Source organism: Pongo abelii, chromosome X (assembly GCF_028885655.2).
Source record: "Pongo abelii isolate AG06213 chromosome X, NHGRI_mPonAbe1-v2.0_pri, whole genome shotgun sequence".
Taxonomy (NCBI): Eukaryota; Metazoa; Chordata; class Mammalia; order Primates; family Hominidae; genus Pongo; species Pongo abelii.
This window is the reverse complement of record NC_072008.2, coordinates 97,818,969-97,837,383: the sequence shown is the minus strand read 5'-3', so window position 1 is coordinate 97,837,383 and position 18,415 is coordinate 97,818,969. Positions and strand designations below refer to the sequence as shown.

At 38.3% G+C, this 18,415-nt stretch overlaps 1 protein-coding gene across 6 annotated transcripts in view; it reads right to left on the bottom strand.

Annotated features, from left to right (window-relative positions):
* PCDH11X (protocadherin 11 X-linked) overlaps positions 1 to 18,415 on the bottom strand; it is an 837,711-nt gene that overhangs the window by 400,216 nt on the left and 419,080 nt on the right. For all 6 annotated transcript variants that reach the window (XM_054544818.1, XM_009235031.3, XM_054544822.1 and 3 more), the window contains one exon: positions 13,637 to 13,717. In XM_054544818.1, coding sequence (XP_054400793.1) covers positions 13,637 to 13,717 — 81 coding nt within the window. The remainder of the gene's footprint in view (positions 1 to 13,636; positions 13,718 to 18,415) is intronic.

Genomic DNA, 18,415 nt, shown 5'->3' with positions numbered 1-18,415 from the left:
TGTGTGTGTGTGTGTGTGTGTGTGTGTGTGTGTGTGTGTGTATTGTATACAATATTTTCTTTTTAGTCGGGATCTCCCTTCCGTCGCCCGGGCTAGAGTGCAGTGGCAGGATCTCCACTTACTGCAGCCTCAAATTCCTGAGCTCAGGTGATTCTCCCATCTCAACCTTCCAAGTAGCTGGGACTACAGGCATGTGTTAGCACACATGGATTTGTTTGTATTTTAGTAGTAACGAGGTTTCGCTGTGCTGCTCATGCTGGTCTCAAACTCTTGGGCGCAAACGATCCACCTGCCACGGCTTCCCAAATTGCTGAGATTACAGGCGTGATCCACCGTGCCTGGCCTCCTGGCAGTACTTTAACAGGCCCAGTCTCACTATCTAAGTACAGAATTTAATGTGCTAGTGTGGCCATGGAAACCTAAATGTCCATGTTTGCTAAACCAATTGCACGTGTCTATGTTTCCCTGCTTCCTGTTTTACCTTCCAATTTTCAGATGGGATTGGAGGGAAAAAACGGAATTGGTTATCTGGTTATTGAACATCTTCCATACGCTCACTTTAGAAACTTTATTGTGCTAACCTTCATGGCAATTCTATAAGAATGATATAAATACCCCCAAGTTACAAGATGTGGAAACAAATTCAAATAATTTGTCACTTGTCTCAGGCTCTGTGTACAGTTAATGAGATAATCACTGGCTGCATTCTTACTACAAAGAGAACCAAATAATGAAGTTGCCTAACCATGAGTATCATCATTGATCACATGTTTTTTTCTGCAGAATGTTTCCCTCCAGATCAGGACTTTTGGCGTCCTGAAGTTAGTCCAAATTAATCAAATTCCTTCTTGCACATTTGAATGTGCCCTACTGGCATCTCTTCTTTGAGGATCATACCTTCACCCCAAATGCGATGAGGCCCCCAACTCTGGCCTCACCTATTCCTGGTATTTATTCCGCTCTCAAGTGGCCTCCATTTCACTCTCAATGTGCTTTACTTATGAGTCCTCATGATAAGCCAAGTGATGAGCTTTTAGCAGCTTGGTTTCAGTGTCATTAACAAGGCTACTTCTGTGATTACAAATGCAATTTGTTTTGCTTGGGTGCTAGACATTGCTAGAAGACTCAGGCATAGGCTGATGAGTCATAATCCAAAACTCTATGTAAACAAATGATTCATGTGATAGAAGTATATTCACCCTTGATTTCTTCCTTATATTTGAAAACTGAAACTCCATATTTTATTCATTTGATTTATTATTATATTGAATAGTGCTTAAATTCTATAATTTATTTTCCAAAGCCTAATAACTGGTAGATATAAAAGGCATAGTTAGCAACTTTTTTTCTAAGTTGGTTGCCAATATTTTGTAGTCTAAGAGCTCCAGAAGAATGGTTCCCATCTGTCGTGCTGTGTATTCATCTGCTGTGGGAGCTCATAAGCCTTTTATCTATGGACATGACACCCATCTGCTCTGTTGCTAAGATTCATTAACATGCCGTGAGAATCGTGGGATGTCAGGTCACACCTGGGATACATGTTCGCTGAGGAGCCATTATGTATAAATATAAGAATAGGGGACAGTGTCTGATTGGACAAACAGCATGGAATTTAGAATCAGAATATTTATGTTTAAATCCCCCTATCAAACACTTGCAAACTGTGCAACTTTAGGCACATTATTTAACCTCTCTGAGCCTCAGTTTCCTCAACTGAGGCATTAATGGCTATACAACAATAAAGCTGCTATAAGGACTGAATAAACTGAAATTATTACTTTAGAGCACTGAATATAATGCCGTTAGTAATCAAAAATAAAAGTTACTAATGATTAAAAGCAAAGTACTCAAACGGCTAAAGGTCAATGACAATGACAAAATCTTGGAACTCTGGGCAGAGAACAATGTTGAATATTTTCCATATGTCTAAAAATAAAACCCTACACTTACAAACAATGTTATCACATCAGGGTATGTTGATTTTTTTATATTTAGTCTTTCTGTTGTCTAAAGAGTTACCTCTAAACTTGTCTTGGCATTTAAGGCCTTCAACAACATAATTCTTGAAGCTGAAACTTACTTTCAAAAGTTCCCAGATTAAGCTTTGAAATAATTCTGACCTCAAATCTTTCCATGCTAATAGTTAGCTTATGTTTCTAAAGAACATACACATTTTCCATGCAACTTAAAGAAATCATACCAAAGAAACACATTCTGAACTTCAAGCCAAAAGATAAGTGTGCTGGGCTTTGAGGAAAACATTAAACTATGAAGTGTGTGATTCAAAAACATTTTTTTAAAGTGTGAGTATCTTAAAAGTATCAAAAATATCACCTGTTGTGAAACTAGCTGACAAGTAAAGGAAGTTAATGGTATGTGCACCTTGGAAAACTTTGTATTATTTTGTGACCCCAGTTAATTTTTTTCAAGATACTTCCATTGTTAATAAAAGAGCATTCCAGGCCAGGCGCGGTGGCTAGCGCCTGTAATCCAAGCACTTTGGGAGGCCGAGGCGGGTGGATCACCTAACGTCAGCAGTTTGCGACCAGCCTGACCAACATGGAGAAACCCGGTCTCTACTAAAAATACAAAATTAGCCAGGCATGGTGGCACATGCCTGTAGTCCCAGCTACTCGGGAGGCTGAGGCAGGAGAATTGCTTGAACCCAGGAGGTGGAGGTTGCAGTGAGCCGAGATAGCGCCATTGCACTCCAGCCTGGGCACCAAGAGCAAAACTCCATCTCAAAAAATAAAATAAAATAATAAATAAATAAATAAGCAAAAAAGAGAGCATTCCAAGGGTCAAGCACTGTGACTCACGTCTGTAATCCCAGCACTTTGGGAAGCCAAAGTGGGTGGATTACTTGAGGCCAGTAGTTCGAGACCAGCCTGGTCAACAGTGTGAAAACCCATCTCTACTAAAAATACAAAAATTAGTGGAGTGTGGTGGTGTGCACATGCAATGTCAGCTACTTGGGAGGCTAATGTACAAGAATTGCTTGAGCCTGGGAGGTGAAGGTTGCAGTGAGCCGAGATTGCACCACTGCACTCCAGCTTGGGTGACAAAGCAAGACTCTGTCTCAGAAGAAAAAAAAAAAAGCATTGCAAGTGGCCCCACCACATAGACACAAATTGAAATCAATACAAAAATATTGCCCAAGCATAGTCTAACATTTAATGAATCAATTAGGCATAGTCTAGAAAGGTAGTTTTCCATGGAAAAGAAATAAAGACACTAGTGTTGACCTTTAACCTGAGCATCCAAATCTTCCTTTGGGATGCTTTGTTTATAAACAAAACAAAACCAAAACTCAAATTGGTGTGTGACTCATTCTGTCAGAAATTATAGACCATTTGGAATATGAAAGAATTATGTAAGAGATAATTTTATTTTATGAAAATTGATTAGCCAAATTCCTGTGGATTCTTAATTGTGCTGCGGTAAAATATAAGATTAATGTAGCAGTTCCTTCATCTAGTAAATTTACTGCTAACATATTGAATTAGTGATCCTGTTAGCACTATTCCAGGATGAGGTCATTCTTCAACACTGCTAATTCTCACATTCCATCACTCTTAGTTTCTCTCAACCTACAGAAAGATTTTCATTAAAGATTATCATAGTAGTTTACTGATATGGTTTGGTTCTGTGTCCTCACCAAAATCCCATGTTGAATTGTAATCCCCAATGTTGAGGGAGGGGCCTGGTAGGAAGTAATTGGATCATGGTGGCGGGTTTCCCTCTTGTTGTTCTCATGATAGTGAGTGAGTTGTGAGGCGAGGCTATCTGGTTGTTCGTAAGTGTGGAGGACTTCCGCCTTCACTCTCTTCCTCCTGCTCCCACCATGTGAAGATGTGCTGGCTTCCTGTTCACTTTCTGCCATGACTGTAAATTTCCTGAGGCCTCCCCAGAAGCAGAAGCCTGTACAGCCCACAGAACCATGAGACGATTAAACCTCTTTTCTTTATAAATTACCCAGCCTCAGGTATGTCTTTACAGCACTATGAGAATAAACTCATACAGAAAATTGGTACCAGAGAAGTGGGGCATTGCTATACAGTTACCTGAAAATGTGGAAGTGACTTTGGAACTGAGTAACTGGCAGAGGTTGAAACAATTTGAAGGGCTCAGAAGAAGACAGGAAGATGAGGGAAAGTTTGGAACTTCCTAGAGACTTGTTAAATTGTTGTGGCCAAAATGTGGATAGTTATACGAACAATGAAGTCCAGGCTGAGGTGGTCTCAGATGAAGATGAGGAACTTACTGGGAAATGGAATAAAGGTCACTCTTGCTATGCTTTGGCAAAGAGACTGACAGCATTGTGCCCCTGCTCAAGGGATCTGCTGAACTTTGAACTTAAGAGAGATGATTTAGGGTATCTGGTGGAAGAAATTTCTAAGCAGAATAGTGTTCAAGATGTGACCAGGCTGCTTCTAAGAGCCTATATTCACTTGCATAAACAAAGAAATGACCTGAAACTGTAACTTATATTTTAAAATGGAAGTAGAGCATAAAAGTTTGAAAAATTTGCAGCCCAGCCATGTGATAGAAAAGATAAGCCCATTTTCGGGGGCCGGGCACAGTGGCTCACGCCTGTAATCCCAGCACTTTCGGAGGCCAAGGCAGGTGGATCACAAGGTCAGGAGATCGAGACCATCCTGGCTAACACAGTGAAACCCCGTCTCTATTAAAAATACAAAAAAAAATTAGCCAGGCATGGTGGTGGTTGCCTGTAGTCCCAGCTATTCGGGAGACTGAGGCAGGAGAATGGCGTGAACCTGGGAGGCGGAGTTTGCAGTGAGCCAAGATCGCACCACTGTACTCCAGCCTGGGTGACAGAGTGAGATTCTGTCTCAAAAAAAAAAAAAAAAAAAAAGCCCATTTTCTGTGGGGGAATTCAAGCTGGTTGCACAAATTTGCATATGTAAAGAGGAGCCAAATGTTGACAGCCAATATAAAGGGGAAAATGCCTCGAAGGCATTTCAGCGACCTTCATGGAAGTCCCTCTCATCACAGACCTGAAGGCCTGGGAGAGAAAAATCGTTCATGAGCCATGCCCAGGACCCTGCTGCTCTGTGCAGCCTTAGGACATGGTGCCCTGTGTCCCAGCTGTTCCAGCTCCAGTTGGGGCTAAAAGGGGCCAAGGTACAGCTTGAACCCTTGCTTCAGAGGGTGCAAGCCCCAAGCCTTGGCAGCTTCCACATGGTATTGAGCCTGCAGTTACACAGAGGGCAAGAGGTGAGGCTTGGGAGCCTCTGCCTAGGTTTCAGAGGATGTATGGAAAAACCTCAATGTCCAGGCAGACATCTGCTGCATGTGATGAAGCCCTCATGGAGAACCTCTACTAGGGCAGTACAGAGGGGATATGTGGGGTTGGAGCCCTCACACACAGTCCCCACTGGGGTACTGCCTAGTGAAGCTGTGAGAAGAGGGCCACTGTTTTCCAGACCCCAGAATGGCAGATCCACTGAAAGTTTGCCCTGTGCACCTAGAAAAGCCACAGGTACTCAATGCCAGCCCATGAAAACAGCCAAAAAGGCTGTACACTGCAAAGCTGCAGGAGTGGGGATGCCCAAGGACTTGGGAGCCCATCCCTTGCATCAATGTGGCCTGGATGTAAGACATGGTATAAAGGTAATTATTTTGCAGCTTTAGAATGTAATAACTGCCCTGCTGGGTTTTGGACTTGCATAGGGCCTGTAGCCAATTTGTTTTTGCCATTTTCTCCCTTTTGGAATAGGAGGATTTACCCAATGCCTGTACCCTCATTGTATCTTGGACATGACAAACTTTTTAAAAAATTTTTATGGATTAATAGTCAGAAGGGACTTGCCTTATCTCAGATGAGACTTTGGACTTCGAATTTTTAGTTAATGCTAGAATGAGTTAAAACTTTAGGGGCCTGCTGGGAAGGCATAACTGTGTTTTGAAATCTGAGAAAGACATGAGATTTGGGAGGGATTGGTAGAGGAGTGATATGGTTTGGCTCTGTGTCCTCACCCAGATCTCATGTTTAATTGTAATCCCCAGTGTTGTGGGAGGGACCTGGTAGAAGGTGATTGAATAATGGGAGCAGACTTCCCCCTTGCTGTTCTTATGATAGTGAGTGAGTTCTCACGAGACCTGGTTGTTTGAAAGTGCATAGGACTTCCTTCTTCACTCTCTCCCTAATGCTTCCACCATGTAAGATGGACTGGCTTACCCTTCACCTTCTGCCATGATTGTAAGTTTCTTGAGGCTTCCACAGCCACGCCTCCTGTACAGCCTGCAGAACTGTGAGTCAATTAAACCTTTTTTCTTTATTAATTACCCAATCTCAGGTAGTTCTTTATAACAGTGTGAGAAGAGAGTAATATATTTACCATTTCTAAAAATTGCATTTTCGAGGATATTTCAACATCTTATATTCTGTATGGTCTGTGTATCTTATTGTTTATTTCTTTTCACTCCAGCATCATAAAGGATCATCTTACTTTATCATATGCAAATGTATGCAGGTGTTCTTCTAGCTGAATAGAAAACTATACTCTTCTAACACCAGAAAGAGCCTCCTTTAAAAAAAATTATATATATATATATATTAGTTTCAGGGACCACCTTCGGTTCTTTCTTTACATTCTTAGTGAGAAACTGTAATATAGTAATAAGAAAATGAGCTTTGAAGCCAGACAAAGGGAGTTTGGATCCTGTCTTTGGTACTTACTAGCATCTTTCTGTTCCCCAATTTCCTCATCTATAAAATACAGAAAATAATAATAGTTTTAATAACAGTCACAGGTTTGTAATGAAAATTAGATGAGTTAATGTTTTAAATGCTTAGGAGACTGCCTAATATATAGTAAACTTATATAAAATTTTTAAACAAAAGTTTTTTTTTTTTTTTTTTTAGACGGAGTCTCACTCTATCACCCAGGCTGGAGTGCATTGGTACAACCTCGGCTCACTGTAACCTCTGCTACCCGGGTTCAAGCGATTCTCCTGCCTCAGCCTGCTGAGTAGCTGGGATTGCAGGCACCTGCCACGGCACCCAGCTAATTTTTGTATTTTTAGTAGAGATGGAGTTTCACCACCTTGGCCAGGTTGGTCTTGAACTCCTGATCTCGTGATCCACCTGCCTCGGCCTCCCAAAGTGCTAGGATTATAGGGGTGAGCCACCACACCCAGCCAAGAAATAAGTTTTATGACCACATTTGGCTTCCATCATTTTTCCAAAGTGATCATTCTTTCTAATGTCTTTATTTTTCTTGTATCACTTTACATTGCACTATTTTATGTCCCTTTTTGCCAGGAGTCAGTTATGTTTTTTGTAGGAGACATGAGTCATAAGCTGTGACCATTGATATTTGGAAAATTAAAGTCAAACAATAAGTCCATTCCCCAGTCCCATATATTCTACAGCAGTTGTCTAGTGCTATTATTCCAAGCTACTTATTTCTCAGTAAAAATAAGACATGATTACAAAATATTGTATTTAATGAAATACAGTGGTAGCCAAGATATTGTCTAAATTCATATTTAGAATGGCATCTTAGTAGAATAATTTTTTTGCAAGCAGGGCAATTGTCATTCAATGTCATAGAAAAGCATGAAAAAGCACCAATAAGTAGACCCCAGTTTTATTTTGTTTCAGTTTTTTTACAGAACATCATTCAGTTTTAGACTTGCTAACTCATGGAGCATTATAATTGCCATGAATCAGGGGAAGGGAAGGTGAAGGGTGAATTTATTGTGGAAGAGGAAATGATCAAATCATATAAAATGCCACATTACAAAAAAATAAGAATTCCATGCTAATTTGCATATACATATGGCATGTGCAAAGCTGATTGACTGCCATTTTTTGAGTACCTCTCTATCTCCTCTAAGTATTGCACAGCTGCTAGCATATTTGCTGCAGTGAATGTTTTTGGTCCCATTGGCCCCTAGAAATTGAAAATGTTTTCAGGGTGATTTAATTTAACTTCTGAAGTTGATTAAAACTAACATTAATTTTTGAAAACCTAATTTAGGACTTCAATATATTTACTCCAGTTATGTATCAAAATATTTTTAAAGATACTCACAAAAAATGATAATTATCCTAATAGGGAAATGGACATTCTCATTTGATTTTCTTTACTCAAAGAATAAATTGACCTATGATTTCACAATTCCCACATTAATTAGTTGAATAGTTGGCTTTTCAGCTAGGATCCACTCTGTTTTATGGGACACTATTGTAGCATTTGCCAATTAAAACAAAAACAAAAACCACCAGGCGTGGTGGCTCATCCCTATAATCCCAGCACTTTAGGAGGCAGAGGCAGACAGATCACCTGAGGTCAGGAGTTCAAGAGCAGCCTGGCCAACATGGTAAAACACTGTCTCTACTATCAATACAAAAATTAGCCAGGCATGGTGGTGGTCACCTGTAATCCCAGCTACTTGGGAGGCTGAGGCAGGAGAATCGCTTGAACTCGGGAGGCAGAGGTTACAGTGAGCCGAGACAGTGGCCTTGCACTCTAACCTGGGCAACAAGAGCAAAACTCCATCTCAAAAAAAATTAAATTAAATTAAAAATTTTTTAAAAAGTCACTATCTGTGTCATGAATGTTCATTAATTGACATCTAAATTGTTGAATGTGGCATTATCAAAGTATTTAAAGATTTCAATGGAGGAACAGAAATAATTTAATTTCTAAATTGCACTCTAGTTCTACTAGGCTCTTTTTTCGGAATATTGCTTTTAAAATTCCCCAAATTAAGTAATGAATATCTTGTTAAAAATAAGATATTTCATAAGAAACCATAAAAGTTTATTCATGAAATAAGTATTTTATTTAAGCTTTTCAGGGGCAAGCACAATGTTCCTTAAAAACAAGATTGAAAAGTCCTTATCCATACATACTTTGCCTGTAATAATACCATATACAAAATGTAACCCATCAGTCTATGGTCTATCTTAAATTGCAATTGAAGCCTCAGGCAATCAAGGCTGTCAGATAACTTTAAATAGATCTTCAAGAAAAAAGTACTCCCTGTGTAAGAAATAATTGTGTCAATAACAAGATTTTATCTTTGTTAACAGACAAAAGAATTGGTAATTGGTAAATCAGTAGAGTTAATTATATGGAACTCCATTTACAGGAATACAGTCAGAAATAACTACTTGGTTAGATAAAAGATCATTGATTTATGCCTGGGTGCAGTAGCTCATGCCTGTAATCTCAGCACTTTGGGAGGCTGAGGCGGGTGGATCACCTGAGGTCAGGAGTTCAAGCCCAGCCTGGCCAACATGGTGAAACACCATTGCTACTAAAAATACAATGGACATGGTGGCAGGCACCTGTAATCCCAGCTACTTGGGAGGCTGAGGCAGGAGGATAGCTTGAACCTGGGAGGTAGAGGTTGCAGTGAGCCGAGATCGTTCCATTGCACTCTAGCCTAGGTGACAACAGCAAAACTCAGTCTCAAAAAAAAAAAAATTGATTTAGCATCTTCTTATTCATCGAGGAAAAGTGTTATATGATATGTCTAATTCCATCTGACTTCTATTTATCCCAGTGATACCTGATGTCATACTGGTAGGTTAAATTTTATAATCTTAAGGTGCCTATTTGAAATTGTGTGCTTTTCTTCAACACTTCTATTCTGAAGACCACTGCAACGGTTTCTTAATCAAATATTCAATAAACAGGTAGTATAATTCTGAGATGCCTCTTGGATACAGGTGTAGGTGGGGTTATTATATTATGTTTGCTTTGTATTCTACATTCTCACCAATTTTCTTGAGACCGAATCAGCAGGGCATGACTTGAAAGTCATAGTAAAACCACTTTTACTATGCAAAAATTATAACTAAGAAAATTATTACAGTGAAAGAGATTGGAACTAACTGACCCCATTTTGCTTCTAACTGCCAAGCTGTCCTTGTTCATTCCTGGGCATAGGCTGAACTGTTGGAGGAACATAGTTTATAGTTTAACTTTGAAACAAAGACGATAATAGCCTGATATGGTTTGACTCTGTGTCCCTTACCCAACTCTCACTTCGAATTGTAATAATCCCCGTATGTCAAGGGTGGGACCAAGTGGAAATAATTGAATCATGGGGGCGGTTTACCCCATGCTATTCTCATGATATTGAATTCTCATGAGATCTGATGGTTTTATAAGGGGATTCCTCCTTCGCTCAGCACTCACTTTGTCTCCTGCCACCAGGTGGCTTCCACCGTGATTATAAGTTTCCTGAGGCCCCCTTCCCAGCCATGGGGAAATGTGAGTCAATTAAAACCCTTTGCTTTATAAATTACCCAGTCTCGGGTATTTCTTCATAGCAGCGTGAGAACGGACTAATACCGTAAATTGGTACTGAGGTAGTGGAGTGCTGATATAAGGATACCCTAAAATGTGGAAGCGACTTTGGAACTGGGTAACAGGCAGAGGTTGGAACAGTTTCAACAGTTCAGATGAAGACAGAAAAATGTGGGAAAGTTTGGAACTTACTAGAGACTTGTTGAATGGCTTTGAACAAATTGCTGATAGTGACATGGACAATGAAGTATAGGCTGAGGTGGTCTCAGATGGAGATGAGGAACTTGTTGGAAACTGGAGTAAAGGTCATTCTTGCTATGTTTTAGCAAAAAGAATGGTGGCATTTTGCCCCTGCCCTAGAGATCTATGGAACTTTGAACTTCAGAGAGATGATTTATGGTGTCTGGCAGAAGAAATTTCTAAGTGGCAAAGAGTTCAAAAGGAAGCAGAGCATAACATTTTGGAAAATTTAAGCCTGACGATATGATAGAAAAGAAAAACTCATTTTCTGGGAGAAATTCAAGCCTGCTGCAGAAATTTGCATAAGTAATGAGGAACCAAATGTTAATCACCAAGACAATAGGAAAAATGTCTCCAGGACATGTTAGAGAACTTCCTGGCAGCCCCTGCCATCACAGGACCAAGACCTAGGAGGGAAAAATGATTTTATGGGCTGGGCCAAGGGCCTTCTTACTCTGTGCAGCCTCAGGACATGGTGACCTGTGTCACAGGTGCTTCAGTTCCAGTCATGGCTAAAAGGACCCAAAATATAGCACAGGTCATTGCTTCAGAGGGTGCAAGGCCCAAGCCTTGGTGGCTTACATGTGGTGTTGGGGCTGCAGGTGATAACATCTCTATTGTAAAACCTAAGATCAGTGCTTGAGGTATTTTCCAGACCCTGCACTTGATGGATCAACTGGTACCACCCAGATTGGTAAACTGGCATATCTGATCTTGTGACCCCGACTTAGGAAATGACTCAGCAAAAGAAGACAGCTTCAACACTCCCTATAATTTCATCTCTGACCCAACCAATCAGCACTCTCCACTTTCTGACCACCTACCCACCAAATTATCCTTAAAAACTTCCATCCTCTCCTGAGTTTTTGAGTAATAATAAAACTAGTCTCCTGTACAGCTGGCTCTGTGTGAATTAAACTCTTTCTCTATTGTAATTCTCCTGTCTTGATAAATTGGCTCTGTCTAGGCAGCAAGAAACGAGAACTTATTGGGAGGTTACGATAGTTTCAAACTTGGCGAAACTTCACTAATTCAGGCTGGAATAACTTAAAACTTGTGACAATTTGGACAGAATCCTGGGTTGGGATTTACCTTTATAATATTAATCATATCTTCTCACGGTGCATGAATCAATTCTGAAACTCTTTGCAAACAGCATAAATTAACTCTTGAAATATTGTAGGATGTTATAATTGCAGAATGCATGGCTTCCATGAATTTCAAATGCACACATAAATTAATAAATAATTAACATGATCCTCCTTCCATTCCATTTGGGTTATTTATCTAATAGTCTAGATTCATATTTATGTATTTACATTATTTGAATTTATTTATCCTATAACAAATAAAAGACATTTGAAAATAACTAGGTAGAAGGCAATTTATGGATATTAATTTGATACCAGAGGAGTCAGATTTAGGACTTTATTAACAACAGTATAATAGCAAGTCATAGAATACCAAATAACATATTAATGTCTGAACATTGGCCTTCTAACCCCCCCCCTTTTTTTTTTTTTTTTTTTTGAGACAGAGTCTTGCTTTGTCGCTCAGGCTGGAGTGCAGTGGTGCAATCTCAGCTCACTGCAAGCTCTGCCTCCCGGGTTCATGCCATTCTCCTGCCTCAGCCTCCCGGGTAGCTGGGACTACAGGTGCCTGCCACCATGCCTGGCTAATTTTTTTTGGAACCTTTAGTAGAAGCAAGGTTTCACTGTTTCAGCCAGGATAGTCTCGATCTCTTGACCTCGTGATCCGCCCTTCTCAGCCTTCCAAAGTGCTGGGATTACAGGTGTGAGCCACCACACCCAGCCAACCCCATTTTTTTTTAAGTCCTCTTAAAATCTATACCAGGAAAACAAATTAGAATTGAATTTTTGGTCACTTTTTTGAGCTGTCCTGACCAAAATAAGTAAAAGTGGTTGCTTTACAAATACACCTTATAACTTGATTTTTAAAAACAAATTCAGACGGGTTTTGTTAGAGTAGGTAGCTATACAGACATGAGAAGGGCAGAAGATGCTTCTCCCCCAGGAATGTCAGGTGACCATCAGGTGACAGTCAGGCTGTCACTAAACTGTCTCTCTAAAATAATAATCAGTCGCAGCAGAGGCAAGGAAAGGGAGACTCCCAAAAGATAGAAAACACCTGAAGCTGGTGATCAGCAGCTTCCCAATAAGATCTCAGGAGTTGGGTGGGTGGGCTCAAACATGTACACTAAGAGGCAAAATGGTAGAATTTAACTGGTATATGACCTTCCTCTAGGAACACTCAACTGGTAAGGGAAAAATGCCTCAAATGAGCATGCACACAACTTCAGTAAACACACTGCACATGTGGCCCTTCTCAAGTGCTAGCAGGCCACTGTGCGGGTGGATAGCCCATCCCAACAAAAAATCAAGGAAGAAGACACACAAACCTTGGAATCATGCCAATGTATAAAAACCTCAAGTCAAGGGTCGAACAGGGTACTTGGATTTCTCAAATTGCCCACTTGGCCCTCTACCAAGTGCACTTTGCTTCCTTTCATTCTTCCTCTGAAACTTTTTAATAAACTGTCACTCCTGCTCTAAAACTTGCATTGGTCTCTCACTCAACCTTATGTTCCTCAGTTGAATTCTTCCCTCCAAGGGAAGAGTTTGCTGCAGACCTACCATATTTACTGCTGCTAACATTATCCCCCAAACAAATTTGTTTCAGTGAAGTTTTACTAAAGTTTGCCTAATTAACATAAAAAGGAAATTATGCTATATTATGCTAAAACTTAAATTTAAGTCATATTATAAAACAGCAGTTTTACTTTTTTCAATCCATGATTACAAAAGTACACTTAAACATCAGCAGAATAAACATTTAGAAGATGCTTTTAGAGGAACACTTTTACCTGATCCAACAAGTTAATTTCACTGTTATTATCAAATCACACTAAAAAGATATATATTTACTGTCATATTTTCAACAGTAAATTTTGAGTCCAGCACAAAATCACCTGAAGAAATGTAAGGGAACACACATTATGTACACTACTTAAGAGTATTCCTTATACATTTATAAAAATCATTTAAAAGGAAGGGGTAGGAAAAATCACAGGGCTTTTGCCATACCTGTGGTTGGGGATGAATCCAGATCTCCATAGTTGTAGACTCTTTCATGGGGGTGCAAGATCGCACAACCTCCTTCATTGGCTTTAGAAGGGAAGAAAATAGAAGTATTTTAAGCTGTTTGTTAAAAGTCAAATACACAGTACATTTCATATAAACATTGCCTATAGGTAGCTAAAATAGTGCCTGGGTAAATTATCTCTTTTTAGACATCATAGTTTATTTATGTAACAAATGGTTATTGAGGGTTAACTATGCCACACATAGCTCTAGGTACTAGAGTTAAAAAAGAGAAAAAAAAGAAAAGAAATTTATTTTCTCATGGAGTTTACATGGAGTGTTACATTTATGTGTTCTATTAAACATATGAATGAAATTGTGGAGGACGATTTAAATGATGCCTGTAACCCCAGTGCTTTGGGAGGCCAAGGTGGGAGGATCTCTTGAGCCCAGCATTTTGGAGGCTGCAGTGAGCTATGATTGTGCCACTGCACTTTAACCTGGGCAGCAGAGCAAGACCTTGTCTCAATAAAATAAAATAAAATAAAATAAAATAAAGATAAAAAATAAAATATTTAAATGGCTGACATTTAAGCTGTAGAAAATTTCTGTCCAATGCTTTTGCAACCTAATGGCTTCAAGGGCTATATTTGTGAATGTGCTCTTGTTGCAAATTAAAATCAATCTTGTGTGTGCCACCACAACACAAATTTGCTATTTGCCATACAAAGATATTTAATAGATGTAATAAATGTCAAGAGATTTAATAGATGTGATAAGTGCTAAGTGCATTGAGGACACAGATCCTCAGTGCAAATGATCCTTGTCTTTTCAGGAATTAACAGATTTTACCAAAGATGTTCAGTTGTTACTTATGTAAGGAAGCAATACCAAGTTGGAAATGATTGAAGAATTATCCTATATCTTGTCTATTGTGATTAGTGCTGCAATAAACATAGAAGTGCAGGTATCTTTTTGATATATCAATTTTCTTTTCTTTACTTTTTTTGGATATATAACCAGCAGTAGGATTGCTGGATCATATGATAGATCTACTTTCAGTTTTTCCAGGAACATCCTTACTGTTTTCCATAGTGGATGTATTAATTTACATTCCCATCACCAATGCGCTAGCATTCCCCTTTCTCCACATCCTCTCCATTATCTGTTATTTTTTGTCTTTTTGTAATAGCCCTTTTACCTGGAATGAGATGCTATTTCATTGTGGTTTTTATTTGCATTTCCCTGAAGATTAGTGATGTTGACTACTTTGGGGATAAATAACCAGAATATATAAGGAACTCAAACAACTCAATAGAAAAAAAAATTAATTTAAAAATGGGCAAAAGATATGAACAGACATTTCATAAAAGAAGACATGCAAATGGCCAAAAGGTACATTTAGCTTTTTTAAAAAAAACAAGTTTATTTGGGTTGCATTTCACATGCACATTTTAAGCATCTAATTTAAACACTCTCTGTCAACTGTGAGCAGTTCAACGTCTGCTGGGCTGCCCTCTGTCAAATACATAATGCTCTATTCATATGTCCATTTAATTAAGTAGGGATGCTATTTTACTTGGTTAAAAGTATAAGTCTATGTGGGTGTATCTTGCACATTTAAATTTGGCAACTAAACATGTCTACTGTATAACATGCTTCAGTATTCAAACATTAGAAAAAATTGTTTTGTTTTGTTTTGTACAAAAATAAGAACTTAAAATAATCCCCCCACCCCTGCCAATATTCTATCACTCCCCACCCTCTCCAAAATTACATAGTTATAAGACTAAAAACCAGGAAATCATCTAATAGAATAGTCTCAATATACAGAACTGCTGAGACCTAACTGTAATGCAAGTGAGAGAAACGACACTTGCAGGAAAACTTAGTGCTTAACTACATTTATGCTTGACTGTTTTAAGAAAATGAACTATGGTTCATCAGTGACACCTGAGAAATAAAATGCAGATCTGTATTTCTCTTTCCTTACATGTACCACATACTGAACCAAACGATCTTTCCTTTTATGGAATTAGATGTCAAACTTTCAAGAAAAGAGTAAAATGCTTTATAAGAATCACAGTCTTTGTAGATTTAAGCCACATTTTAATTCAGTTCATATTAAGATAGTGCTCAGTGCCAAAAAGTAAGAAGTGTGTTTTAGCAGTGATCTTAAAGAGTCTTGAGAAATGTCACTGGCATTATTGCTAATAATAAAAAATAATACTTCTAAGAGAAGGAAGGATAGATATTGGATCTTATTATTATTCCTGAGTTAGAGATTACTTGTTAATCATTTAGACATTGGAAGGGAAGTTGACTTTGTTTAAAATTGCATTAACGCCTTCAAGCACAAATATGTTGTTTCGCTAGTGATGCTGTGTAAAGAAATAGACATATGTGAGAGAAAAGGGGTAGGTTTATATTATTTCCCACCTTTTAGAATCTAGAAATTCTATAGATTAAAAATTATCTGTAATTTTCTTGAATTATTTTATTTATGGAGGACGTAGGAAGAGGCTGGATCATAAGAAGCATTGATTAAGAGTAAATGCTCAAAATTCTATTAATTCCAATTTTTTTTGTCAAAAAGTAAGAAAATTTTAAGGCAAATTCCAATTCACAGAAGTGATAATTATTTCTCAAAATATACACAATAATAAAGTTTTTGTAATAAATGGAAAATATATTTTCAGCTTCCAAAGGACTCAGTCTTCCATGAAAATAATAAGATGCAGGTAACCTAAAAGAATAAAATTCACTTCCCAAAATATATCTGCTTTGCAAAAAGAGGCTTATGAAGAAAGATAATTTGATTGAACTTTCTAAATCTGGCCGGTTCTTCTTGCTGTTCTCAAATGTTTTCCTGACAGTGTTGCACCGTATCTGAGCTTTAGTAACTTCATGCATTAACCGCTTTCCTTAACTTGACTAATTGCAAAGCTACTGGGAGAGGTAAACCCAGACTGGTTTTGTGGTTTTGTGATTTTTTTTTTTTTTTTTTGAGGCAGGATCTCACTCTGTTACCTAGGCTGAAATGCAGTGTGGCAATCTTGGCTCACTGCAGTCTCAACCTCCCAGAATCAAGTGATCTTTCTACCTCAGCCCCCTGAGTAGCTGAGACTACAGGCGCATGTCACCATGCCCGGCTAATTTTTGTATTTTTTTTTTTTTTTGTAGAGACAGTGTTTCATCATATTACCCAGGCTGATCTCAAACTCCTGAGCTCAAGTGATCTGTTTGCCATGGGCTCTGAAAGTGCTGGGATTACAGGTGTGAGCCATCTCACTCGGCTCCTGGTTTTGTGATTGTTTTCAGGAGAAATGTGGAATGCATCCTTTCTTCTCTCAATTAGACATTGCATTGCAACTCAAACCTAATGGTAAGAAAATCACTCTTACAATAAGATCATGCTATTTCTGAATACAATTTCACCATTACTGTTTCAAAATCTAGCAAAAAAAGAATCCAGAGGTGCACTGGTGCATTCAGCAATTATATTTCTTTCTCAAATGCAGTAGGTTTTCCACTAGAAATGTAAGTATGCTATCATTTTCTAGGTAATCAAACCCACCATGGAAGTCTCAGGATTTACAAATATGTGACACTATAAATTGTCATAGTTATCACTTTATTTTAGCTACCAAAGACTACAAGTGGGTATAACTGATACATTATTGTTATCTTATTGCCATATGGTTGAAATATTGACAGATTAGGGCCAAAAAGGTTTCCTCAAACATGCATATGAGATATTTTTTGGAGAGTCCTATGCAACATCTAGCATGATGATATATGCCTAAAGACATGTAAGTATGTGGGTGATGCTTCTACTGATTACATTTATAAAAACTTTTCTTCATTCTTATTTCCTTAAAAGAAAGCATGACCCTTACTGTGGAAATAACATTCATCAAAACTATGGCAAAGTTTACAAATATAAAGTGTAACTTGATGCTTATTTTTCCCAGGACTTATATAGATGAATGATTTTCATTAAAAGCCTTGAAACAATATCAACTTTTAATTTTTATAATGTTACAGGACATGTTTTCTAATTGCGGTGAATATAATCCAGAGGTTTCCTGAAATAGGAGAAACTCTCAGTTAATTACTACTCTCTTTAATGTTTCTTTTCTCCTGACATGCCTTTCTGCCTTATATTTGTTAGAGGTGTTAATTCTATATGCAATATTTAAGGAAGAAAAGATATATATTTAAAAGAGACTAAAGTCTACTCAACAATATGGTGCAACAGTGGAAAGGATAGAGCCTTTGGAATCTACATCTGGCTCTACAGTCTACTAGTTTTATGAACTTTGTCAAGTTATTTAAGATGATTCTCAGCTTCATCATCTGTGAAATGAGTGTAATAACATGAGCCTCATAACATACTTCTATGATACTGAGTTACTATAATAAAATGCTTGGCATTTTGTAATTATCCTCTTGGTTTGCACTATTATGGTTTTATCTTCTCTAACAACATGAAGCAGAAGCCATTCACCATGTGATTCATTCTTTCTCTCTCTCTCTCAATCTCTCTCCACCCCTCTGTCATTCTCTCTCCACCTCTCTCTCCCCTTGTCTCTTTTCTAAATGAAGCTATCACTTTAATACAAGAGAAAGGCCCCGAGCAGCCCTGCCAGGGATGGAGTATGCTGGCCTCACAATCTTCTATTCCCATTCAGAAATGACCCTCAGTTCTCATCAGTAAGGTACTATGAAGCACCTGAAATTTGTTGAAACAATAAATTCCAGTTACTTAGAGGTTTTTTA